General features: G+C 57.1%; 1 protein-coding gene across 5 annotated transcripts in view; it reads left to right on the top strand.

The window, feature by feature from the left end:
• LOC140464193 (rab11 family-interacting protein 4-like) overlaps positions 1-25,962 on the top strand; it is a 262,017-nt gene that overhangs the window by 221,075 nt on the left and 14,980 nt on the right. For all 5 annotated transcript variants that reach the window (XR_011954873.1, XM_072559041.1, XM_072559042.1 and 2 more), the window contains 8 exons: positions 1,656-1,879; positions 5,917-6,099; positions 6,277-6,411; positions 7,223-7,258; positions 16,793-16,892; positions 20,901-21,004; positions 23,807-23,947; positions 24,441-24,522. Coding sequence is in view for 4 of the 5 variants with exons in the window: in XM_072559041.1 (XP_072415142.1) it covers positions 1,656-1,879; positions 5,917-6,099; positions 6,277-6,411; positions 7,223-7,258; positions 16,793-16,892; positions 20,901-21,004; positions 23,807-23,947; positions 24,441-24,522 (1,005 nt within the window). In the remaining variant the exon portion in view is untranslated. The remainder of the gene's footprint in view (positions 1-1,655; positions 1,880-5,916; positions 6,100-6,276; positions 6,412-7,222; positions 7,259-16,792; positions 16,893-20,900; positions 21,005-23,806; positions 23,948-24,440; positions 24,523-25,962) is intronic.

Raw genomic sequence — 25,962 nt, 5'->3', positions numbered from 1 at the left:
TCCTAATGTATCTGACTCTCCTACTGTCACTGGCAGTGCCTTCTCACCACTCTCTGAGTAAGGAACCTACCGCTGACATCTCCCCGAACCTTCCTCCAATTACCTTACAATTATACCCCCTCATGATAGATATTTCTGTCATGGGAAAAAAGTCTCTGGCTATCTACACTCTCTCTGCCTCTCATCACCTTGTACACCTCTGTCTAGTCACCTCTCATCCTTCATCGTTCCAATGAGAAAAGCCCTAACTCCCTCAACCTTTCTTCATAAGACATGCCCTCCAGTGCAGGCAGCATCCTGGGAAATCTCCCTCTTCACCCTCTCTAAAGCTTCCACATCCTTTCTATAATGAGGCGACCAGAACTGTTCACAATATTCCAAGTTGATCTTTCTCTGCCCCTTCTCTGTAGCTATAACACCATGTTCTGCATTTTGTTCTATGACCCTGACGTACTTGTGTAAGGTATGATATGTTGGGGCAGCACACAAAACAATATTTTTCACTGTATCTCAGTGCACGTGACAGTAATAAATCAAATCGAATCAATGAGTTCAAAGTCATTACTCATTGTGTAAGAATGCTCATCCACCCCTCCATCCCCGTGGACCTTTTACCCCTCACCCTTCCACCCTCATCCTTGGGTCATCAGGAAACAGATCGTTCTTCCCCTCTGTTCCCTTCAGGTCCCTCAATCCCCTTTGCCCCCAGAGAAGCTCCAACCCAGTCCCCTGCCTGGAACCATTCGGGGAAACCTTCCTGCACACTCTCGCAGGCCTTCAGCTCCTCCTAAAGTATGGAGGCCAATCTGGACACTGTACCTGTTTTGTTTCATTCGTTGGTGGGTGTGGGGATTGCTGTCTGGTCCAGTATTTCCTGCCCATCCCTAGTTGCCCTTTGACCCACTGCAGAGCCTGTGGCCCACCTGCCTCACTCAAAGGGGAGCAGAAAGCTAGACCATTCTCCAACAAAATGCTGCAGAGGCCAGAGGGTTTTGGAAGATATTTTCCAAACTACGGTTCATCGAGTTTTGTCAGTTACTTGTGGCTTGGCAGGAAACTGAGGTTGGAATACAGACCAGCCCTGATCCAACTGGCTGGCACAGCAGGTTGGGGGGGGGCTGAATGGCCTGGTCCTGTTGAAGTGTCGAACCCCCATTGCAGGAGCTCAGGGAGATTTCCAGGACAGTCTGTTCTGACCCCCCCATCCCCCCACCCACCCACCCCCAAACCCAGGACATATGACAGCTCCAGTGATCAAAGCTGAGCCCATTTTGACTGAGTTTAAATCGTGTACTTGACCCAGACACAAATAGTGTCAGATTCACTTCAGATTTACAAACTGCGACCACTATTTATAACATCGGTTAATTCTTTGAAACAGGAACAGAAATTGCTGAAGAAACTCAGCAGGTCGGGCAACATCTCAAGAGTGAAAGCAGAGTTAATATTTCAAGTTTTCTCAATGTTGGGCTGAAGGGTCACTGGACCCAGAATTCAGGTTTCATTTCTGCACCTGCAATTCTCTGCTTTTTTTAGTTTAATGTTTATTTCTTTGACCTTGTGTTTGTCAGATTCCTGTTGCCCATGACCCTGAGCCCTGTGGTATGCCCCTTCACCACGTCCCTCTCTCTAACACGTTGTTGTGTTCCCGTTAGGCTGTTCCTGGTACAGACAGTGGATTCGATTGTGAATCAGCCGAGAGTGAGGGTGAGCTTTATCCTGATGACGACAGTATGACACTGGCTCAGCAGACCATGACCCATGGAGCAGACATGGGCAGTGCCATAGAGGGTGCCCAGAACCTCGACCCACCAGACACAGCCAGAGAGCAGCACAAGGATAATCACATGGTGGGGTTGTTCCTGCCTGGCGCCCAACAGTGAGTAACTCAGCACCCTGACCCCCACCCTGACCCCCACCCTGACCCCCACCCTGACCCCCACCCTGACCCCCACCCTGACCCCCACCCTGAACCCCACCCTGACCCCCACCCTGACCCCCACCCTGAACCCCCCACCCTGACCCCCACCCTGACCCCCACCCTGACCCCCACCCTGACCCCCACCCTGACCCCCACAGTGACCCCCACCCTGACCCCCACCCTGACCCCCACCCTGACCCCCACCCTGAACCACCACCCTGACCCACACCCTGACCCCCACCCTGACCCCCACCCTGACCCCCACCCTGACCCCCACCCTGACCCCCACCCTGAACCCCCACAGTGACCCCCACCCTGACCCCCACCCTGAACCCCCCACCCTGACCCACACCCTGAACCCCCACAGTGACCCCCACCCTGACCCCCACCCTGACCCCCACCCTGACCCCCACAGTGACCCCCACCCTGACCCCCACCCTGACCCCCACCCTGACCCCCACCCTGACCCCCACCCTGAACCACCACCCTGACCCCCACCCTGAACCACCACCCTGACCCACACCCTGAACCCCCACCCTGACCCCCACCCTGACCCCCACCCTGACCCCCACCCTGAACCCCCCACCCTGACCCCCACCCTGACCCCCACCCTGACCCTCCACCCTGAACCCCCCACCCTGACCCCCACCCTGACCCCCACCCTGACCCCCACCCTGAACCCCCCACCCTGACCCCACCCTGACCCCCACCCTGACCCCCACCCTGAACCCCCCACCCTGACCCCCACCCTGAACCCCACCCTGAACCACCACCCTGACCCACACCCTGAACCCCCACAGTGACCCCCACCCTGACCCCCACCCTGAACCCCACCCTGAACCCCACCCTGACCCCCACCCTGAACCCCCACCCTGAACCCCCACCCTGACCCCCACCCTGAACCCCACCCTGATCCTCCACCCTGACCCCCCACCCTGAACTCCCCACCCTGACCCCCACCCTGACCCCCACCCTGAACCCCACCCTGATCCTCCACCCTGAACCCCCACCCTGAACCCCCCACCCTGACCCCCACCCTGACCCCCACCCTGAACCCCACCCTGATCCTCCACCCTGACCCCCCACCCTCAACCCCCCACCCTGAACCCCCCACCCTGACCCCCACCCTGACCCCAACCCTGAACCTCACCCTGATCCTCCACCCTGACCCCCCACCCTGAACCACCCACCCTGACCCTCACCCTGAACCCCACACCCTGACCCCCACCCTGACCCCCACCCTGAACCCCACCCTGACCCTCCACCCTGAACCCCCCACCCTGACCCCCACCCTGAACCCCCACCCTGACCCCCACCCTGACCCCCACCCTGAACCCCACCCTGACCCCCACCCTGAACCCCCACCCTGAACCCCCACCCTGACCCCCACCCTGAACCCCCACCCTGACCCCCACCCTGAACCCCACCCTGACCCCCACCCTGAACCCCCACCCTGAACCCCCCCACCCTGACCCCCCACCCTGAACCCCCCACCCTGACCCCCACCCTGACCCCCACCCTGAACCCCCCACCCTGACCCCCACCCTGAACCCCCACCCTGACCCCCACCATGAAAACCCCCACCCTGAACCCCCACCCTGAACCCCCACCCTGAACCCCCATCCTGACCCCCACCCTGAACCCCCACCCTGACCCACACCCTGAACCCCCACCCTGACCCCCACCCTGAACCCCCCACCCTGACCCATACCCTGACCCACACCCTGACCCCCACAGTGACCCCCACCCTGACCCCCTCCCTGATCCTCCACCCTGACCCCCACCCTGAACCCCACAGTGACCCCCACCCTGAACCCCCACCCTGATCCTCCACCCTGACCCCCACCCTGAACCCCCACCATGAACCCCCCACCCTGACCCTCAACCTGACCGCCCACACTGACCTCCACCCTGACTCCCACCCTTAACCCCACCCTGACCCCCACACTGAACCCACACCCTGACACTCCACCCTGACCCCCAGCCTGTCCCCCACCCTGACCTCCACCCTGACCGACCACACTGACCCCCACCCTGACTCCCACCCTTAACCCCACCCTGAACCCACACCCTGACCCCCACCCTGACCCCCACTCTGATCCCCAGCCTGACACCCACCTGAACCCCCCACCCTGACTCTCCCCCTGACCCCACCCTGACCCTCACCCTGAACCCCACCCGGAACTCCCACCCTGACCCCCCACCCTGACCCTAACCCTGAACCCTGACCTGACCATCACCCTGAACCCACACCCTGAACCCCCACCCTGAACCCCCACCCTGAACCCCCACCCTGACCCTCAACCTGACCCTCACTCTGAACCCCCACCCTGACCCTCACCCTGACTGCCCACACTGACCTCCACCCTGACTCCCACCCTTAACCCCACCCTGAACCCCACCCTAACCCCCACCCTGACTCTCACCCTGACCCCACACTGAACCCACACCCTGACGTTCCACCCTGACCCCCACCCTGACCCCCAGCCTGACACCCAACTGAACCCCTCCACCCTGACCCTCACCCTGAAACCCACCCTGAGCCCACCCTGACCCTCACCCTGACCCCACCCTGAACTCCCACCCTGACCCCTCCCTGAACCTCACCCTGACCCCCACCCGGAACTCCCACCCTGACCCTAACCCTGAACCCCGACCTGACCCTCACCCTGAACCCACACCCTGAATCCACACCCCGAACCTCCCCCTGAACCCCCATCCTGACCCTCAAGCTGAACCCCGACATGACCCCCACCCTGAACCCCGACATGACCCTCACCCTGATCCTCACCCTGACCTTCACCCTGAACCCCCACCCTGACCCTCACCCTGAACCCCACCCTGAACCCTCACCCTGACCCTCACCCTGAACCCACACCCTGACCCTCACCCTGAACCCCCACCCTGACCCTCACCCTGAACCCCACCCTGAACCCTCACCCTGACCCTCACCCTGAACCCACACCCTGACCCTCACCCTGAACCCCCACACTGACCCTCACCCTGACCTTCACCCTGACCCCCACCATGACCCAACACCCTGACCCCCACACTAACCCCCACACGGACCCACACCCTGACGTGCACCCTGAACCCCAACCTGACCCTCACCCTGCCCCCCCCACCCTGAACCCCACCCTGAACCCCAACCTGACCCTCACCCTGCCCCCCCCACCCTGAACCCCACCCTGAACCCCACCCTGACCCTCACCCTGACCCCCCCAACCCGTACCCCACCCTGTACCCCCACCCTGAGCCCCACCCTGAACCCCCACCCTGACCCTTACCCTGAACCCACACACTGCCCCCCCACCCTGACCCCCACCCTGTTCCTCACCCTGAACCCCCACCCTGACCCTCACCATGAACCCACACACTGCCCCCCCACCCTGACCCCCACCCTGTCCCCCACCCTGACCCCCACCCTGAACCCCGACCCTGACCCTCAACCTGAACCCCGACCTGAGCCTCACCCTGAACTCCCACCCTGAACCCCCTCCCTGTCCCCCATCCTGAACCTCAACCTGAATCCCAACCTGAACCACACCCTGACCCCACCCTGACCCTCAACCTGAACCCCATCCTGAACCCACATCCTGAACCCCACCCTGACTCTCACCCTGACCCTCACCATAACCCTCCCCCTGAAGCCCTACCCTGACCCCCACCCTGAACCCCACCCTGAACCCCCATCCTGGCTCCAACATGACCCCACCCTGACCCCACTGAACCGTACCCTGACCCCATTGTGCCACCCCCAAGATCTCCTCCATGATCCCAACCAATCGTACACTCCAGCCAGTGACCCCTGGGTTACAGAGGGGGAGGGAGGTGGAAATCAGCCAGAGATCCTGCTCCTGGTCATGGAATTTGGTGAGTAGCTGGGACTGAGTGTCCCAGTGGGATCTGATCAGCTGGCTCCTGGGTCTTTGTCGCTTCAGGGTGTTGTGGATTGTCTGAGATGTTGACTGACTATGTCTCCTCCCCCATTACAGAGACAACCCTCACTCTCTGTCAGCAGTCTCTGAGCCCTCCACCAGCTCACTCCTCAGCACTGAGGAACAGTATGAAGATTATGGAGAAGCTGATGATACTGACTTCATTCCCAGCAGCCCGGGTCTGGATGATGAGGGTAGAGCCAATGCTTTCTCTGACCTGGGATCCTCTGTTTCCTCCAGGTTAGTGAGGGGTACACGGGAGAGCTGAGGGGGAGCGGAATGGGGATTGTCCAGGAGCAGGAGTGAATCAACTGGGAGTCTGTGAGTGGGGATTAGTCGGGGGTTTGGGGGGGGTGGGGGAGCTGGGTTGGAATTAATTATTGAAAAGGTGTTAATGGGTTGACTGTGTCTTCCCAGCGCTGGCCAAACCCCACGGAAGATGAGAAATGTGTTTGGCAGCGAGCTCCTTGATGTCTATTGCTCCCAGTGCTCGAAGAAGATCAATTTACTCAATGACCTGGAGGCACGCCTCAAAAAACTGAAAGCAAACAGGTGAGTGTATGAGAGGCAGTGGTGACCCCACCATGACCCTGTGGTGGCCCCACCGTGACCCCATACTGACCCCACCGTGACCCTGTGGTGGCCCCACTGTGACACCATGCTGACCCCCACCGTAACCTTGTGGTGACCTCACCATGACCCTGTGGTGACCCCACTCTGACCCCATGCTGACCCCCACCATGACTCTGTGGTCGCCCCACCGTGACCTTGTGGTGACCCGACCATGACCCTGTGGTGACCCCACCATGACCATGTGGTGACCCCACCGTGACCCTGATTTGGCATCTCACATTCACCTCATTTTAACCCCAGGGTAACCCTAGTGTAGCCACGGTAACCTGGTGGTGACCCCGGAACCTCGATGTGACCCCTCATACAGAACAAACGTTTTCATGGGTCCCTGAGATTAGGGTCTGCACCGAAAAGGAAAAACCAGTAAAACTGGTGACTGGAACAAACTGGTCCATCACACCAAAGGAAATAGGAACAGGATTAGGCCATTCTGCCCCTTGAGCCTGTTCCCCCTTGTCCCACATATTTCAATATGCAGTTCGAGAGCTCCCTATTCACCACTCCGTCCAGATTGTTCCTGGGCTATCCCACAAACAATTCACAGGGCCTTTGTGATTTCAGGTCTCTGGACACTGACCTGGCTCTGACCAGACATTAGTTGAACACTAACTGTTCTCTGACCAGACACTGACCAGAGTTTGAGAGATTGTTTGATGAAGAGAAGTACAGGAATGAGCAGGTTGTGGGGCTTGGTTGTGTCTGGCTCACAGTCATGTTGTTTCCCTTCCAGCCCCAACAGGAAGATCTCATCCACAGCCTTTGGAAGGTGAGAACTTTTTACTGACATCTGTCTGAAAGGGTCAGGGCTCACGAATCCAGCATTGTGGGAAGGAAGTGAAACTGGACAATGGCAAACTATACAGGATTCAATCCTGAATTTCTTCAAATGTTCTCCAGTACAGGCCTTGATCTCTGCAGACTGACATTTAGGAACATAGTTATGACCAAGTTCGGAGAGAGAAACAGATTCCTTTCCCTCTCTCACTCATCCATGAATTACAACCAAACTTGAATTTAAAAATGGAGGCAATATTGCCAATCATACCAGACTTAGCTCAAGATCCGGCCCACGGGATTGGCACCACATCCACAAACATCTACCCCCGACGCTCAGTCGCAGCAGTGTGTACCATCTACAAGATGCACTGCAGGAATTCACCAAAGATCCTCAGACAGCACCTTCCAAACCCACGACCACTTCCACCCAGAGGGACAGGGGCGTTAGATACTAGGGACACCACCTCCTGCAGGTTCCTCTCCAAGGCAGATTGTCCTGGAAGGGGAAGGTATTTCAAGGATTTCAGCAACAGGTGAAACTAGACACTGGACGGTATCACCTTTTTCATGCAGAAGCAACACCAGTGGGGTTTGACGTTAACACTGGGACATGAGCTTCAGTACCTGTGTGTGGGGTTTGACCCTAACACTGGGACATGAGCTTCAGTACCTGTGTGATGCCAGGTACGTAGGCGGTACCAACGCTGGCAGATCACATCAACAGCGTTTCCCTTTGACTCCTCACATTAAGTAAGGTACTGACTGTCTCCACCCAGCCGACACTTACAAAACTCACAACACGGTGTCCAAAATTAGATGTGACCCTTTGATTAGACAGCATTTGCTAAATAATCCCATGTGTGAAAGATTATGTTGAAAACCAATTTATGATTGTCAGTCAGGCTCACAGTCTGATACACTGGCACATGTTGGAAGCAAAGGATACGACCTTTCGGGATAGAACAATCAATGCGAGTATTCACTTGTTCAGCCGTCAGTGCCTTGACCAAATTGAATCAACTGCCTCATTCAGAATTTAAACAAATTAGTAGTAAACAGTCAGTTATTATCCAATTGGTAATCATGATTCAGAGGAGCCAGTGTTGGACTGGGGTGGACAAAGTTACAAATCACACAGCACCAGGTTAAAACTCTCTCCCCACCCCCACCCTCCTCTAGCTTATCTCTCCACCCTTCAGGCTCACTGCCTTTATTCCTGATGAAGGGCTTTTGCCCGAAACGTCGATTTCGCTGCTCGTTGGATGCTGCCTGAACTGCTGTGCTCTTCCAGCACCACTAATCCAGAATCTGGTTTTCAGCATCTGCAGTCATTGTTTTTACCTTAGAGTCCAACAGGTTTATTTGGAAGCACTAGCTTTTGGAGCGACACTCCTTCATCAGGTGGTTCACCTGCTCCGAAAGCGAGTGTGCTTCCAATTAAACCTGTTGGACTCTAACCTGGTGTTGTGTGATTTGTAACTTTGTACACCATAGCAACACCTTTACCATCCCTTTGTCAACCAATCAGCACTCATACCGTAGGAGGGTGTGACATTCCCTTCACATTGGTATTCTTGCAAATTATCCTGATGTGTGTCAGATAAAAAGCTTATAAAATGTGTCTTTATTCAGCAATACACAAGCTCTGTACCTGCCAAATGACTATAAAGGATAAAGTAGTTTATTGTAAACAAAATATACTCAAGCAAACTTGTAAAGATCATGAACAAAAGCTTTACATTATGCAAATTTATCCACATACTCTTCCCAAAAAACTAATCCACACACACAACCAGACAACCTCCAGGTCTGGGAAAAAATGTTACCCTCTGCAGGATGTTATCTTTTTTAAAAAGACTACCTTGGCCAAGTAACAGTAAAGTTCAAGAGGAAAAGAATACTCACAGATTCTCCAAATGTTACTCTGGAGCTGAAGTAACTTGGCAGAAAGGTCGTGCCCACTGGGAGTGTTATGGCTGGCAGGAGTTTGTTTTCTCGAGATATTGTTGGTACCTTCTGAAATCCCCTTCAGGACTCTCAACTTGTAATATTCCGATCTTACAATGGGCTTTCAATTCCTGACCTTTGATGGGCTGAGGGTGTTTTCAGGGAAAAGAGAGATCCTTTAGACGAGTGACTCTCGGGCTTGGTTCACGTCGGACAGCTTTATTACAGCCACATACACCTCTGCCACACCCTCAGAAAGTGCTGCACATTAGGTGTCTCTTGTCAAGTGAGCTTGACTCCTCACCCAGGCCCAGTCTAGCTGCAACACAACTTCCTTTCTCAATATTCCATTCCCCTTTCAACGTTTCCATTTGTTCCTGAGTCACTTACTGCATGTACACCCTAACTCTCTGTAAGGTGCCCACATTTCTCAGTTTAATTGTTTAATGCTTCCCTAACAATGCTGTCCAAGTTGGTAAGTTCACATTTATTCGGTTCATGCACCTTTGTCCATTTCTTTAATCTGACTATATCCCTCGAACACTCCACATTCCCTCTTCACACCTTCCTCCTCCACACCCCCCACCCCTCCACCCACCAATCCTGGTGCACCCCCAGATCTCAGCCACGGCTTGGTAAAGATAGTTAAGGTCCCACCCTGGTCCCTGTGCCACTTCACTGGTGACAGGCTGTTACCCTGAAAGGGGTTAATATTTCTCCACTCTCTGCTTCCTGTTACCTTGCCAACACAAACATGTGACCCCTACACCATAACCTCTGACCTTCTGCAGTAATCTTTAATGTGACCCCTCATCAAACCCTATGTATTTAATCTTGGAAACTCTGACTACACCATAACGACAGTGAGGGGGGATCTAGAAATTGCTCCCAAGAAGGACCCCTTACATTTCCATAATGTGACCTGACAAAGTGCAGCCTTACCATCACATCACCTTCCTATAGGGTGACCTTCCCATAGGGTGACCTTTCTACAGGGTGACCTTTCTACAGGGTGACCTTTCTACAGGGTGAGCTGTCCGTAGGGTGACCTGTCCGTAGGGTGACCTGTCCGTAGTGTGACCTGTCCATCGGGTGACCTGTCCGTTGGGTGACCTGTCCGTAGTGTGACCTGTCCGTAGGGTGACCTGTCCGTAGGGTGACCTGTCCGTAGTGTGACCTGACCGTTGGGTGACCTGTCCGTAGTGTGACCTGTCCGTAGGGTGACCTGTCCATCGGGTGACCTGTCCGTAGGGTGACCTGTCCGTAGGGTGACCTGTCCATCGGGTGACCTGTCCATCGGGTGACCTGTCCGTTGGGTGACCTGTCCGTAGGGTGACCTGTCCGTAGTGTGACCTGTCCGTAGGGTGACCTGTCCGTAGTTTGACCTGTCCGTTGGGTGACCTGTCCGTAGTGTGACCTGTCCGTAGTGTGACCTGTCCGTAGGGTGACCTGTCCGTAGTGTGACCTGTCCATCGGGTGACCTGTCCGTAGTGTGACCTGTCCGTAGGGTGAGCTGTCCGTAGGGTGACCTGTCCGTAGTGTGACCTGTCCGTCGGGTGACCTGTCCGTAGTGTGACCTGTCCGTAGGGTGAGCTGTCCGTAGGGTGACCTGTCCGTAGGGTGACCTGTCCGTAGTGTGACCTGTCCGTTGGGTGACCTGTCCGTAGTGTGACCTGTCCGTAGTGTGACCTGTCCGTTGGGTGACCTGTCCGTAGTGTGACCTGTCCGTAGTGTGACCTGTCCGTTGGGTGACCTGTCCGTAGTGTGACCTGTCCGTAGGGTGACCTGTCCGTAGGGTGACCTGTCCGTAGTGTGACCTGTCCATCGGGTGACCTGTCCGTAGGGTGACCTGTCCGTAGTGTGACCTGTCCGTTGGGTGACCTGTCCGTAGGGTGACCTGTCCGTAGTGTGACCTGTCCGTTGGGTGACCTGTCCATCGGGTGACCTGTCCGTAGTGTGACCTGTCCGTAGTGTGACCTGTCCGTTGGGTGACCTGTCCGTAGGGTGACCTGTCCGTAGTGTGACCTGTCCGTAGTGTGACCTGTCCGTTGGGTGACCTGTCCATCGGGTGACCTGTCCGTTGGGTGACCTGTCCATCGGGTGACCTGTCCGTAGGGTGACCTGTCCGTAGTGTGACCTGTCCGTAGGGTGACCTGTCCATCGGGTGACCTGTCCATCGGGTGACCTGTCCGTAGTGTGACCTGTCCGTAGTGTGACCTGTCCATCGGGTGACCTGTCCGTAGTGTGACCTGTCCGTTGGGTGACCTGTCCGTAGGGTGACCTGTCCGTAGTGTGACCTGTCCATAGGGTGACCTGTCCGTTGGGTGACCTGTCCGTAGTGTGACCTGTCCATCGGGTGACCTGTCCGTAGTGTGACCTGTCCGTTGGGTGACCTGTCCATCGGGTGACCTGTCCGTCGGGTGACCTGTCCATCGGGTGACCTGTCCGTAGGGTGACCTGTCCGTAGGGTGACCTGTCCGTAGTGTGACCTGTCCGTAGGGTGACCTGTCCATCGGGTGACCTGTCCATCGGGTGACCTGTCCGTAGTGTGACCTGTCCGTAGTGTGACCTGTCCATCGGGTGACCTGTCCGTAGGGTGACCTGTCCGTAGTGTGACCTGTCCGTAGGGTGACCTGTCCGTTGGGTGACCTGTCCGTAGTGTGACCTGTCCGTTGGGTGACCTGTCCGTAGTGTGACCTGTCCGTAGTGTGACCAGTCCATCGGGTGACCTGTCCGTAGGGTGACCTGTCCGTAGTGTGACCTGTCCATCGGGTGACCTGTCCGTAGTGTGACCTGTCCGTAGGGTGACCTGTCCGTAGTGTGACCTGTCCATCGGGTGACCTGTCCGTAGGGTGACCTGTCCGTAGGGTGACCTGTCCGTTGGGTGACCTGTCCGTAGTGTGACCTGTCCGTAGTGTGACCTGTCCATCGGGTGACCTGTCCGTTGGGTGACCTGTCCGTAGTGTGACCTGTCCGTTGGGTGACCTGTCCGTTGGGTGACCTGTCCGTAGTGTGACCTGTCCGTAGTGTGACCTGTCCATCGGGTGACCTGTCCGTAGTGTGACCTGTCCGTTGGGTGACCTGTCCGTAGGGTGACCTGTCCGTAGTGTGACCTGTCCATAGGGTGACCTGTCCGTTGGGTGACCTGTCCGTAGTGTGACCTGTCCATCGGGTGACCTGTCCGTAGTGTGACCTGTCCGTTGGGTGACCTGTCCATCGGGTGACCTGTCCGTCGGGTGACCTGTCCATCGGGTGACCTGTCCGTCGGGTGACCTGTCCGTAGGGTGACCTGTCCGTAGTGTGACCTGTCCGTAGGGTGACCTGTCCATCGGGTGACCTGTCCATCGGGTGACCTGTCCGTAGTGTGACCTGTCCGTAGTGTGACCTGTCCATCGGGTGACCTGTCCGTAGGGTGACCTGTCCGTAGTGTGACCTGTCCGTAGGGTGACCTGTCCGTTGGGTGACCTGTCCGTAGTGTGACCTGTCCGTAGTGTGACCTGTCCATCGGGTGACCTGTCCGTAGGGTGACCTGTCCGTAGTGTGACCTGTCCATCGGGTGACCTGTCCGTAGTGTGACCTGTCCGTAGGGTGACCTGTCCGTAGTGTGACCTGTCCATCGGGTGACCTGTCCGTAGGGTGACCTGTCCGTAGGGTGACCTGTCCGTTGGGTGACCTGTCCGTAGTGTGACCTGTCCGTAGTGTGACCTGTCCATCGGGTGACCTGTCCGTTGGGTGACCTGTCCGTAGTGTGACCTGTCCGTAGTGTGACCTGTCCGTTGGGTGACCTGTCCGTTGGGTGACCTGTCCGTAGGGTGACCTGTCCATAGTGTGACCTGTCCATCGGGTGACCTGTCCGTTGGGTGACCTGTCCGTAGTGTGACCTGTCCGTAGGGTGACCTGTCCATCGGGTGACCTGTCCGTAGGGTGACCTGTCCGTAGTGTGACCTGTCCATCGGGTGACCTGTCCGTTGGGTGACCTGTCCGTAGGGTGACCTGTCCATCGGGTGACCTGTCCGTAGTGTGACCTGTCCGTAGTGTGACCTGTCCGTAGGGTGACCTGTCCGTAGTTTGACCTGTCCGTTGGGTGACCTGTCCGTAGTGTGACCTGTCCGTAGTGTGACCTGTCCGTAGGGTGACCTGTCCGTAGTGTGACCTGTCCATCGGGTGACCTGTCCATCGGGTGACCTGTCCGTAGTGTGACCTGTCCGTAGGGTGAGCTGTCCGTAGGGTGACCTGTCCGTAGGGTGACCTGTCCGTAGTGTGACCTGTCCGTTGGGTGACCTGTCCGTAGTGTGACCTGTCCGTAGTGTGACCTGTCCGTTGGGTGACCTGTCCGTAGTGTGACCTGTCCGTAGTGTGACCTGTCCGTTGGGTGACCTGTCCGTAGTGTGACCTGTCCGTAGTGTGACCTGTCCGTTGGGTGACCTGTCCGTAGTGTGACCTGTCCATCGGGTGACCTGTCCGTAGGGTGACCTGTCCGTAGTGTGACCTGTCCGTTGGGTGACCTGTCCGTAGGGTGACCTGTCCGTAGTGTGACCTGTCCGTTGGGTGACCTGTCCGTAGTGTGACCTGTCCGTAGTGTGACCTGTCCGTTGGGTGACCTGTCCATCGGGTGACCTGTCCGTAGTGTGACCTGTCCGTAGTGTGACCTGTCCGTTGGGTGACCTGTCCGTAGGGTGACCTGTCCGTAGTGTGACCTGTCCGTAGTGTGACCTGTCCGTTGGGTGACCTGTCCATCGGGTGACCTGTCCGTTGGGTGACCTGTCCATCGGGTGACCTGTCCGTAGGGTGACCTGTCCGTAGTGTGACCTGTCCGTAGGGTGACCTGTCCATCGGGTGACCTGTCCGTAGTGTGACCTGTCCGTAGTGTGACCTGTCCATCGGGTGACCTGTCCGTAGTGTGACCTGTCCGTTGGGTGACCTGTCCGTAGGGTGACCTGTCCGTAGTGTGACCTGTCCGTAGGGTGACCTGTCCGTTGGGTGACCTGTCCGTAGTGTGACCTGTCCATCGGGTGACCTGTCCGTAGTGTGACCTGTCCGTTGGGTGACCTGTCCATCGGGTGACCTGTCCGTCGGGTGACCTGTCCATCGGGTGACCTGTCCGTCGGGTGACCTGTCCGTAGGGTGACCTGTCCGTAGTGTGACCTGTCCGTAGGGTGACCTGTCCATCGGGTGACCTGTCCATCGGGTGACCTGTCCGTAGTGTGACCTGTCCGTAGTGTGACCTGTCCATCGGGTGACCTGTCCGTAGTGTGACCTGTCCGTAGGGTGACCTGTCCGTAGTGTGACCTGTCCATCGGGTGACCTGTCCGTAGTGTGACCTGTCCGTAGGGTGACCTGTCCGTAGTGTGACCTGTCCGTTGGGTGACCTGTCCGTAGTGTGACCTGTCCGTAGGGTGACCTGTCCGTTGGGTGACCTGTCCGTAGTGTGACCTGTCCGTAGTGTGACCTGTCCATCGGGTGACCTGTCCGTAGTGTGACCTGTCCGTAGGGTGACCTGTCCGTAGTGTGACCTGTCCATCGGGTGACCTGTCCGTAGGGTGACCTGTCCGTAGGGTGACCTGTCCGTTGGGTGACCTGTCCGTAGTGTGACCTGTCCGTAGTGTGACCTGTCCATCGGGTGACCTGTCCGTTGGGTGACCTGTCCGTAGTGTGACCTGTCCGTAGTGTGACCTGTCCGTTGGGTGACCTGTCCGTTGGGTGACCTGTCCGTAGGGTGACCTGTCCATAGTGTGACCTGTCCATCGGGTGACCTGTCCGTTGGGTGACCTGTCCGTAGTGTGACCTGTCCGTAGGGTGACCTGTCCATCGGGTGACCTGTCCGTAGGGTGACCTGTCCGTAGTGTGACCTGTCCATCGGGTGACCTGTCCGTTGGGTGACCTGTCCGTAGGGTGACCTGTCCATCGGGTGACCTGTCCGTAGTGTGACCTGTCCGTAGTGTGACCTGTCCGTAGGGTGACCTGTCCGTAGTTTGACCTGTCCGTTGGGTGACCTGTCCGTAGTGTGACCTGTCCGTAGTGTGACCTGTCCGTAGGGTGACCTGTCCGTAGTGTGACCTGTCCATCGGGTGACCTGTCCATCGGGTGACCTGTCCGTAGTGTGACCTGTCCGTAGGGTGACCTGTCCGTAGTGTGACCTGTCCGTAGTGTGACCTGTCCATCGGGTGACCTGTCCGTAGTGTGACCTGTCCGTTGGGTGACCTGTCCGTAGGGTGACCTGTCCGTAGTGTGACCTGTCCGTAGGGTGACCTGTCCGTTGGGTGACCTGTCCGTAGTGTGACCTGTCCATCGGGTGACCTGTCCGTAGTGTGACCTGTCCGTTGGGTGACCTGTCCATCGGGTGACCTGTCCGTCGGGTGACCTGTCCATCGGGTGACCTGTCCGTCGGGTGACCTGTCCGTAGGGTGACCTGTCCGTAGTGTGACCTGTCCGTAGGGTGACCTGTCCATCGGGTGACCTGTCCATCGGGTGACCTGTCCGTAGTGTGACCTGTCCGTAGTGTGACCTGTCCATCGGGTGACCTGTCCGTAGTGTGACCTGTCCGTAGGGTGACCTGTCCGTAGTGTGACCTGTCCATCGGGTGACCTGTCCGTAGTGTGACCTGTCCGTAGGGTGACCTGTCCGTAGTGTGACCTGTCCGTTGGGTGACCTGTCCGTAGTGTGACCTGTCCGTAGGGTGACCTGTCCGTTGGGTGACCTGTCCGTAGTGTGACCTGTCCGTAGTGTGACCTGTCCATCGGGTGACCTGTCCGTAGTGTGACCTGTCCGTAGGGTGACCTGTCCGTAGTGTGACCTGTCCATCGGGTGACCTGTCCGTAGGGTGACCTGTCCGTAGGGTGACCTGTCCGTTGGGTGACCTGTCCGTAGTGTGACCTGTCCGTAGTGTGACCTGTCCATCGGGTGACCTGTCCGTTGGGTGACCTGTCCGTAGTGTGACCTGTCCGTAGTGTGACCTGTCCGTTGGGTGACCTGTCCGTTGGGTGACCTGTCCGTAGGGTGACCTGTCCATAGTGTGACCTGTCCATCGGGTGACCTGTCCGTTGGGTGACCTGTCCGTAGTGTGACCTGTCCGTAGGGTGACCTGTCCATCGGGTGACCTGTCCGTAGGGTGACCTGTCCGTAGTGTGACCTGTCCATCGGGTGACCTGTCCGTTGGGTGACCTGTCCGTAGGGTGACCTGTCCATCGGGTGACCTGTCCGTAGTGTGACCTGTCCGTAGTGTGACCTGTCCGTAGGGTGACCTGTCCGTAGTTTGACCTGTCCGTTGGGTGACCTGTCCGTAGGGTGACCTGTCCGTAGTGTGACCTGTCCATCGGGTGACCTGTCCGTAGTGTGACCTGTCCATCGGGTGACCTGTCCATCGGGTGACCTGTCCGTAGTGTGACCTGTCCGTAGTGTGACCTGTCCGTTGGGTGAGCTGTCCGTTGGGTAGCCATGCCAGCGGGACAGGTGAAGCTTACCTTTTGCAGGCTGGAGGGCACGGTGGGATGCCAACATGTTGAGAGGGTGGGACTGGGAGGCTCTGACAGACACTGAGCCCTCACTGTGGGAATAAGGATTGGTGTTTCCTCCTCAGACAGCTCTTCCACAGCAGTAATCTGAGCAGCAGCAACAGCAGCACTGAAGACTTGTTCCGAGACAGCATTGACTCCTGTGACAACGACATCACGGACAAGGTGGGAACAAACACACACACAGGGGAAAACACGCCACTCTGTCCCCTTCCCCATCCCCTTCCCTGGGCTGGCCCTGTCCTGGGGGTGTTTGATGGGGGAGAGTGTAGAGAGAGCTTTACTCTGTACCTAACCCCATACTGTCCCTGTCCTGGGAGTGTTTGATGGGGGGAGAGTGTAGAGAGAGCTTTACTCTGTATCTAACCCCATACTGTCCCTGTCCCTGGGAGGATGTGATGGGGGAGCAGTGTAGAGGGAGCTTTACTCTGTATCTAACCCCGTGCTGTCCCTGTCCTGGGAGTGGGTGATGGGGGGGGGCAGTGTAGAGAGAGCTTTACTCTGTATCTAACCCCGTGCTGTCCCTGTCCTGGGGGTGGGTGATGGGGGGGTGGGCAGTGTAGAGGGAGCTTTACTCTGTATCTAACCCCGTGCTGTCCCTGTCCTGGGGGTGGGTGATGGGGGGCAGTGTAGAGGGAGCTTTACTCTGTATCTAACCCGGTGCTGTCCCTGTCCTGGGGGTGGGTGATGGGGGGGCAGTGTAGAGGGAGTTTTACTCTGAATCTAACCCCGTGCTGTCCCTGTCCCTGGGGTGGGTGATGGGGGGCGGGGGGGGGCAGTGTAGAGGGAGCTTTACTCTGTATCTAACCCCGTGCTGTCCCTGTCCCTGGGGATGGGTGATGGGGAGGGGGGCAGTGTAGAGGGAGCTTTACTCTGTATCTAACCCGGTGCTGTCCCTGTCCTGGGGATGGGTGATGGGGAGGGGTAGCAGTGTAGAGGGAGCTTTACTCTGTATCTAACCCGGTGCTGTCCCTGTCCTGGGGGTGTGTGATGGGGGAACAGTGTAGAGGGAGCTTTACTCTGTATCTAACCCGGTGCTGTCCCTGTCCCTGGGGATGGGTGTTGGGGGGGGTCAGTGTAGAGGAAGCTTTACTCTGTATCTAACCCCGTGCTGTACCTGTCCTGGGGGTGGGTGGTGGGGGGGACAGTGTAGAGGGAGCTTTACTCTGTATCTAACCCGGTGCTGTCCCTGTCCTGGGGGTGGGTGGTGGGGGGGCAGTGTAGAGGAAGCTTTACTCTGTATCTAACCCGGTGCTGTCCCTGTCCCTGGGGGTGGGTGATGGGGGGGCAGTGTAGAGGGAGCTTTACTCTGTATCTAACCCCGTGCTGTCCTTGTTCCTGGGGATGGGTGATGGGGAGGGGTAGCAGTGTAGAGGGAGCTTTACTCTGTATCTAACCCGGTGCTGTCCCTGTCCTGGGAGTGTTTGATGGGGGACAGTGTAGAGGGAGCTTTACTCTGTATCTAACCCCATGTTGTCCCTGTCCCTGGGAGGATGTGATGGGGGACAGTGTAGAGGAAGCTTTACTCTGTATCTAACCCCGTGCTGTCCCTGTCCTGGGGGTGGGTGATGGGGGGGGGCAGTGTAGAGGGAGCTTTACTCTGTATTTAACCCAGTGCTGTCCTTGTCCCTGGGGATGGGTGATGGGGAGGGGGAGCAGTGTAGAGGGTGCTTTACTCTGTATCTAACCCCGTGCTGTCCCTGTCCTGGGGGTGGGTGGTGGGGGGGCAGTGTAGAGGAAGCTTTACTCTGTATCTAACCCGGTGCTGTCCCTGTCCCTGGGGGTGGGTGATGGGGGGGCAGTGTAGAGGGAGCTTTACTCTGTATCTAACCCCGTGCTGTCCTTGTTCCTGGGGATGGGTGATGGGGAGGGGTAGCAGTGTAGAGGGAGCTTTACTCTGTATCTAACCCGGTGCTGTCCCTGTCCTGGGGGTGTGTGATGGGGGAACAGTGTAGAGGGAGCTTTACTCTGTATCTAACCCGGTGCTGTCCCTGTCCTGGGGGTGTGTGATGGGGGAACAGTGTAGAGGGAGCTTTACTCTGTATCTAACCCGGTGCTGTCCCTGTCCTGGGAGTGTTTGATGGGGGACAGTGTAGAGGGAGCTTTACTCTGTATCTAACCCGGTGCTGTCCCTGTCTTGGGGATGGGTGATGGGGGGCAGTGTAGAGGGAGCTTTACTCTGTATCTAACCCCGTGCTGTCCCTGTCCTGGGGGTGGGTGATGGGGGGGGAAGTGTAGAGGGAGCTTTACTCTGTATTTAACCCAGTGCTGTCCTTGTCCCTGGGGATGGGTGATGGGGAGGGGGAGCAGTGTAGAGGGTGCTTTACTCTGTATCTAACCCCGTGCTGTCCCTGTCCTGGGGGTGGGTGATGGGGGGGGGGGCAGTGTAGAGAGAGCTTTACTCTGTATCTAACCCCGTGCTGTCCCTGTCCCTGGGGGTGGGTGATGGGGAGGGGGAGCAGTGTAGAGGGAGCTTTACTCTGTATCTAACCCGGTGCTGTCCCTGTCCTGGGGGTGGGTGATGGGGGGGGGGCAGTGTAGAGAGAGCTTTACTCTGTATCTAACCCCGTGCTGTCCCTGTCCCTGGGGGTGGGTGATGGGGAGGGGGAGCAGTGTAGAGGGAGCTTTACTCTGTATCTAACCCCGTGCTGTCCCTGTCCCTGGGGGTGGGTGATGGGGAGGGGGAGCAGTGTAGAGGGAGCTTTACTCTGTATCTAACCCGGTGCTGTCCCTGTCCTGGGGGTGGGTGATGGGGGGGGGGGCAGTGTAGAGAGAGCTTTACTCTGTATCTAACCCCGTGCTGTCCCTGTCCCTGGGGGTGGGTGATGGGGGGGCAGTGTAGAGGGAGTTTTACTCTGTATCTAACCCCGTGCTGTCCCTGTCCCTGGGGATGGGTGATGGGGAGGGGTAGCAGTGTAGAGGGAGCTTTACTCTGTATCTAACCCGGTGCTGTCCCTGTCCTGGGGGTGGGTGATGGGGGGGGGGGCAGTGTAGAGAGAGCTTTACTCTGTATCTAACCCCGTGCTGTCCCTGTCCCTGGGGGTGGGTGATGGGGGGGCAGTGTAGAGGCAGTTTTACTCTGTATCTAACCCCGTGCTGTCCCTGTCCCTGGGGATGGGTGATGGGGAGGGGTAGCAGTGTAGAGGGAGCTTTACTCTGTATCTAACCCCGTGCTGTCCCTGTCCCTGGGGGTGGGTGATGGGGAGGGGGAGCAGTGTAGAGGGAGCTTTACTCTGTATCTAACCCCGTGCTGTCCCTGTCCTGGGGGTGGGTGATGGGGGGGGGGGGCAGTGTAGAGGGAGCTTTACTCTGTATCTAACCCCGTGCTGTCCCTGTCCCTGGGGGTGGGTGATGGGGAGGGGGAGCAGTGTAGAGGGAGCTTTACTCTGTATCTAACCCGGTGCTGTCCCTGTCCTGGGGGTGGGTGATGGGGGGGGGGGCAGTGTAGAGGGAGCTTTACTCTTTATCTAACCCGGTGCTGTCCCTGTCCTGGGGGTGGGTGATGGGGGGGGGGCAGTGTAGAGGGAGCTTTACTCTGTATTTAACCCAGTGCTGTCCTTGTCCCTGGGGATGGGTGATGGGGAGGGGGAGCAGTGTAGAGGGAGCTTTACTCTGTATCTAACCCCGTGCTGTCCCTGTCCTGGGGGTGGGTGATGGGGGGGGGGGGCAGTGTAGAGAGAGCTTTACTCTGTATCTAACCCCGTGCTGTCCCTGTCCCTGGGGGTGGGTGATGGGGAGGGGGAGCAGTGTAGAGAGAGCTTTACTCTGTATCTAACCCCGTGCTGTCCCTGTCCTGGGGGTGGGTGATGGGGGGGGGGGGCAGTGTAGAGAGAGCTTTACTCTGTATCTAACCCCGTGCTGTCCCTGTCCCTGGGGGTGGGTGATGGGGGGGGGGGGGCAGTGTAGAGAGAGCTTTACTCTGTATCTAACCCGGTGCTGTCCCTGTCCTGGGGGTGGGTGATGGGGGGGGGGGGCAGTGTAGAGGGAGCTTTACTCTGTATCTAACCCCGTGCTGTCCCTGTCCCTGGGGGTGGGTGATGGGGGGGGGGGGCAGTGTAGAGGGAGCTTTACTCTGTATCTAACCCGGTGCTGTCCCTGTCCTGGGGGTGGGTGATGGGGGGGACTGTGTGTGTTACTGAGCTGGTGCTGATGGGATGGGAAATCTCTCGGCAGGTGAACTCTCTGGAGAAGAAGGTCTCGGAGCTGGAGAATGACTGCCTGGTGAATGGGGACCAGAAGAGTAAACTCAAACAGGAAAATACCCAACTGGTACACAGGTCAGTCACCGAGCGGACTCCCAAACACCAGGCCAGGAAGGGCTGGAGAAAGACAGTAGGTCAGGCAGGGTCTGAGGGGGGAGAGAAGGGGGGAGGGGGAGGAGGGAGATAGAGTGAGGGGGGGAGAGACAGAGGGGGGAAGAGAGAGGGGGGAAGAGAGAGATGAGGAAAGGAGAGAGGCAGGAGAGAGAGATGGGGGAGGGAGAGAGAGTGAGGGAAGGAGGGGGGAGGGAGAGAGGGAGAGAGTAGGGGGGGAGAGAGAGAGGGGGAGAGAGAGAAAGGAAGAGAGAGAGAGAGGAAAGGAGAGAGGCGATAGAGAGAGGGGGAGAGAGGGGAGAGAGTGAGGGAGGGAGAGAGAGAGGGGGAGGGAGAGAGGGGGGAGGGAGAGAGAGGGGGGAAGGGAGAGAGAGGGGGGGGAGGGAGAGAGAGAGGAAAGGAGAAAGGAAGGAGAGGGGAGAGAGGGAGGGATTATTTTAATTAATCCTCTGCTGGGTTTTAAAGACTTCCCACTGATCTTCACCACATCGGATGGTTTTATTTTGGTTTTACTCAGTCGCTGACTTCCCTTGTCAGCCATGGTTGCCTAATTAAGAGAGTGTGTTGCTGGAAAAGCGCAGCAGGTCAGGCAGCACCCAAGGAGCAGGAGAATCGACGTTTCGGGCCTGATCCCGTTATGACACTCTTGCAGTTGGTAACCTGTCAATGTTTCTCTTATTCACCTTCACTCTGACAGTAAAAATAGGCAAATTAGGAGCTGGCACCAGCCAATGAGCATCTGGTTTTCCTGTGATGTCACTGTAACACTGGCTCCCTGATCTTGGGTTTCAATTTATCTGTTTTAAAAAATATCTTAAAAACTCTGAGCCGAGCAAAAGCCACAAAATATGACTCTTCTGCTCTGCACTGGATTCCTGCGCAGCCTCCGAATTCCCGGAGCTATTGACTCCCTCCAGCTGAGTCTCCCTGTGGATGGGATCTCTCCATCCAGATTGTGTGTCGCTGAGGGGCAGGGTGACACAGCAAGGGGAGGAAGATCAGGAGGCACTGGGCGTTAATGGGAGAACATCAGTGAACTCAACTAAACCAAAATCAAGAAGACCAAACGTTAATGACAGGGTGGGGTGGGGTGGGGTGGGGTGGGGTGGGGTGGGGTGGGGTGATGTGGGGTGGGGTGGGGTGGGGTGGGGTGGGGTGATGTGGGGTGGGGTGGGGTGGGGTGGGGTGGGGTGATGTGGGGTGGTGTGGGGTGGGGTGGGGTGGGGTGGGGTGATGTGGGGTGGGGTGGGGTGGGGTGGGGTGGGGTGATGTGGGGTGGGGTGGGGTGGGGTGGGGTGATGTGGGGTGGGGTGGGGTGGGGTGATGTGGGGTGGGGTGGGGTGGGGTGGGGTGGGGTGATGTGGGGTGGGGTGGGGTGATGTGGGGTGGGGTGGGGTGGGGTGGGGTGATGTGGGGTGGGGTGGGGTGGGGTGGGGTGATGTGGGGTGGGGTGGGGTGGGGTGGGGTGATGTGGGGTGGGGTGGGGTGGGGTGGGGTGGGGTGATGTGGGGTGGGGTGGGGTGGGGTGGGGTGGGGTGATGTGGGGTGGGGTGGGGTGGGGTGGGGTGGGGTGATGTGGGGTGGGGTGATGTGGGGTGGGGTGGGGTGGGGTGGGGTGATGTGGGGTGGGGTGGGGTGGGGTGGGGTGATGTGGGGTGGGGTGGGGTGGGGTGGGGTGGGGTGATGTGGGGTGGGGTGGGGTGGGGTGGGGTGGGGTGATGTGGGGTGGGGTGGGGTGGGGTGGGGTGATGTGGGGTGGGGGTAGAGGAGTTGCAATGAAATGAAAGGATAGAATTCCTAGTGTGAAACTGTTGAACACAGCGGTCGGTCCAGAAGGTGTAAAATGCCAAATTGGAAAATGGTGTGGTTTCTCCAGCTCCATGTTGGCCTTCACTGGAACACTGCGCCAGTCCGAGAGCAGGAATGTGAATGAGAGAGGAAGTGGTGGATCAAAATGGCAAGTGACCAGAAAGTTAGGGACGCGCTTGCAGACTGAGTGGAGGTGTTCTGCATTTGGTCTCCCAGAATCAGGGAGATTAGATTGAGAGCAGTGGAAATTATGGATTAAAAGAAGTCTATGTGAATTGCTGTTTCACCTGGAAGGAATGTTCGGAGCCTTGGGCAGTGAGGAGTGAGTAAGTAAAAGGGCGAATGTTATAGTTCCCTCAGTTGTAAGGGAAGGTGTCTTCAGAGGGGAATGAGGTGTTGGAGTGGTAGAGCAGTGGGCCAAGGTGGTAGGGGAATAGTCCCTTTGGATTGCTGACGGGGGAGGAGAGAGCACTAAACAGCCCTTCCCCTCAACACAATTTCCCAATGGCTAATCCACCCTAACCCTCCACATCTTCAGACTGTGGGAAGAAACCAGAGGAAACCCGCACAGACACAGGGAGAATGTGCAAACTCTACACAGACAGTTGCCTTGGTTGGGGGGTGGTGGGTGGGAATTGAACCCAGGCCCCTGGCGCTGTGAGGCAGCAGTGCTAACCACCGGGTCACCGTGCTGTTTGCAGTAATGGAGGTGGGTTCACTGGGTTATTGTTGGTTGTAGGGGTGGGGACAAAGTAAGGATGAGAGCAGATGGTGTAAGTTCTGGGAGAGGGCCAGGGTTTGGGTTTTATTACCAATCAGTGAGGGTGACACTGAGCTGTGATCTGGGTGGGGTACGGTACCCCCCTCAGCTCTCTGTCCATATGGGATGGGTCTGTAGATGGGGACTGGGAGGTGCCAGTCAATGACAGGAGTCACATTAACGTTATTCTGTGGCAGGGTCCATGCGATGGAGGAGCAGCTGAGAGACCAGGAAAGTCGGGCAGAACAACGGTTCCAGGAGGAGCTGAGGAAACACCAGGAGCTGCTCAGTAAACTGGAGCGAGAGAAGAATGGTGAAATCGAGATGCTGACAAACAGGTAACAGCACAGACAGTGTGGGCTCACTCTCCAACCTCACCCACATCACACACACAGACCAGCTCCTAGACCATTGTGTTGAGGGGAAGGGCTGTTTATTGCTCTCTCCTCCCCCGTCAGCAATCCAAAGGGACTATTCCCCTACCACCTTGGCCCACTGCTCTACCACTCCAACACCTCATCCCCCTCTGAAGACACCTTCCCTTACAACTGAGGGAACTATAACATTCGCCCTTTTACTTACTCACTCCTCACTGCCCAAGGCTCCGAACATTCCTTCCAGGTGAAACAGCAATTCACATAGACTTCTTTTAATCCATAATTTCCACTGCTCTCAACCCTAGACCAGCTCCTCTCTCACTCTCTCCCTCCCAACTCCCTCACCCACTCCTCTCTCTCCCTCCCCTCCCTCTCCCCACTCCCTCTCTCTCCCCACTCCCTCCCCCACGCCTCCTCTTTCTGTGAGATTATTATGGGATGTTTTCCGTCACAGGGCTCAGCAGCTGGAGGAGGAATCCAATCAGTTAAAGACCACAGCCACTCGGTTAAAGAGTCAAACAGAGAAACTGGACGAGGTGAGAGCAGAGACTGAGGGTGGGATTGGGGACCGGAGGATAGAGAGAAGGAGGGATGAGGGGGTGGAGGCATGGGGATGGGGGAGGGGGGTTGGGGGATGGAGGGATGAGGGAAGGGGGTTGGAGGATGGAGGGATGAGGGAGGGGTTTGGGGGATGGAGGGATGAGGGAGGGGGTTGGGGGATGGAGGGATGAGGGAGGGGGGTTGGGGGATGGGGATGGGGAGGTTGAGGGATGGAGAGATGAGGGAAGGGGGTTGGGGGATGGAGGGATGAGGGAAGGGGGTTGGGGGATGGAGGGATGAGGGAGGGGGGTTGGAGGATGGAGGGATGAGGGAGGGGGGTTGGGGGATGGGGATGGGGAGGTTGAGGGATGGAGAGATGAGGGAAGGGGGTTGGGGGATGGAGGGATGAGGGAAGGGGGTTGGGGGATGGAGGGATGAGGGAGGGGGGGTTGGAGGATGGAGGGATGAGGGAGAGGTTTGGGGGATGGAGGGATTTGGGAGGGGGTTGAGGGATGGAGGGATGAGGGAGGGGGTTGGGGGAATTGAGGGATGAGGGAAGGGGTTTGGGAGATGGAGGGATGAGGGAGTGATGGTGTGTGGCTGTGGGGGAATGTTCGCAGTGTGACTGGGTGGGGATGGGAGGGATTTGATTCTGGTGCTGGGGAGGGGACACGTTTCCTTGTAGTAACAGTCTGTGAACAGCTTCTGGTTTCTCACACAGAGCAGGATGAGGCCATTCTGCTCATTCAGCCTATCCTCCCTATCCAGTTCCTCTGTTATACAAACCATCCTAAACTTGTCAATGATTTATTTAATCAATTCATAGTCTCTGCATCTTTTTTTTATTTCTGTTCTTTGAAACAAAAATGATTTTTATCCAGTTCCTTCAATAAGTTCATAGATAACCCATTTATTATAAACAAACGTATTCTCTCAACAATGTCAATGCTGGGTAACAATGAAACAATCTCCCAGGGTTAAGCATCTTTAATGTCAAATCAACACTTACACACAAATAAGGCCCAGAGAAAGGGATAAACAAACACCCTTTGGCCCAGGCTCCAAAAGTAAAACATAACAACTTCTCATGGTCTCAGAGTCTCCTGTTGATGAGATCGAAACGCTGCTCATTGGAGAGTGAAAGAAAACCTTTGACCAAACTTCAGCTCAGGTGGAAGGTCAGTTTGTCCTAGGTCTTAGAATTGAAGTAACAACATTCAGGGGTTCGGAGCTAGCCAGAGACATTGATATCTGGAACTTTTCCAGGTTGTTACAAACCCTTCACTGATAGGGAGAGATTGTGCAGCTTGTCCTGATCGAAGGTTTCCCCCTCCTTTCTCAGGTGAGAGAGTTGACTGATTTGGAAGGTTCTTTGTTCGAAAGATAGATGCAGCACCCTGGGAAAACAGAAACCAATTACCAAAGAGTGTTGCTAG

The sequence above is a fragment of the Chiloscyllium punctatum genome, chromosome 39, assembly GCF_047496795.1.
Source record: "Chiloscyllium punctatum isolate Juve2018m chromosome 39, sChiPun1.3, whole genome shotgun sequence".
NCBI lineage: Eukaryota > Metazoa > Chordata > Chondrichthyes > Orectolobiformes > Hemiscylliidae > Chiloscyllium > Chiloscyllium punctatum.
This window is presented reverse-complemented; position numbering and strand designations above follow the sequence as displayed.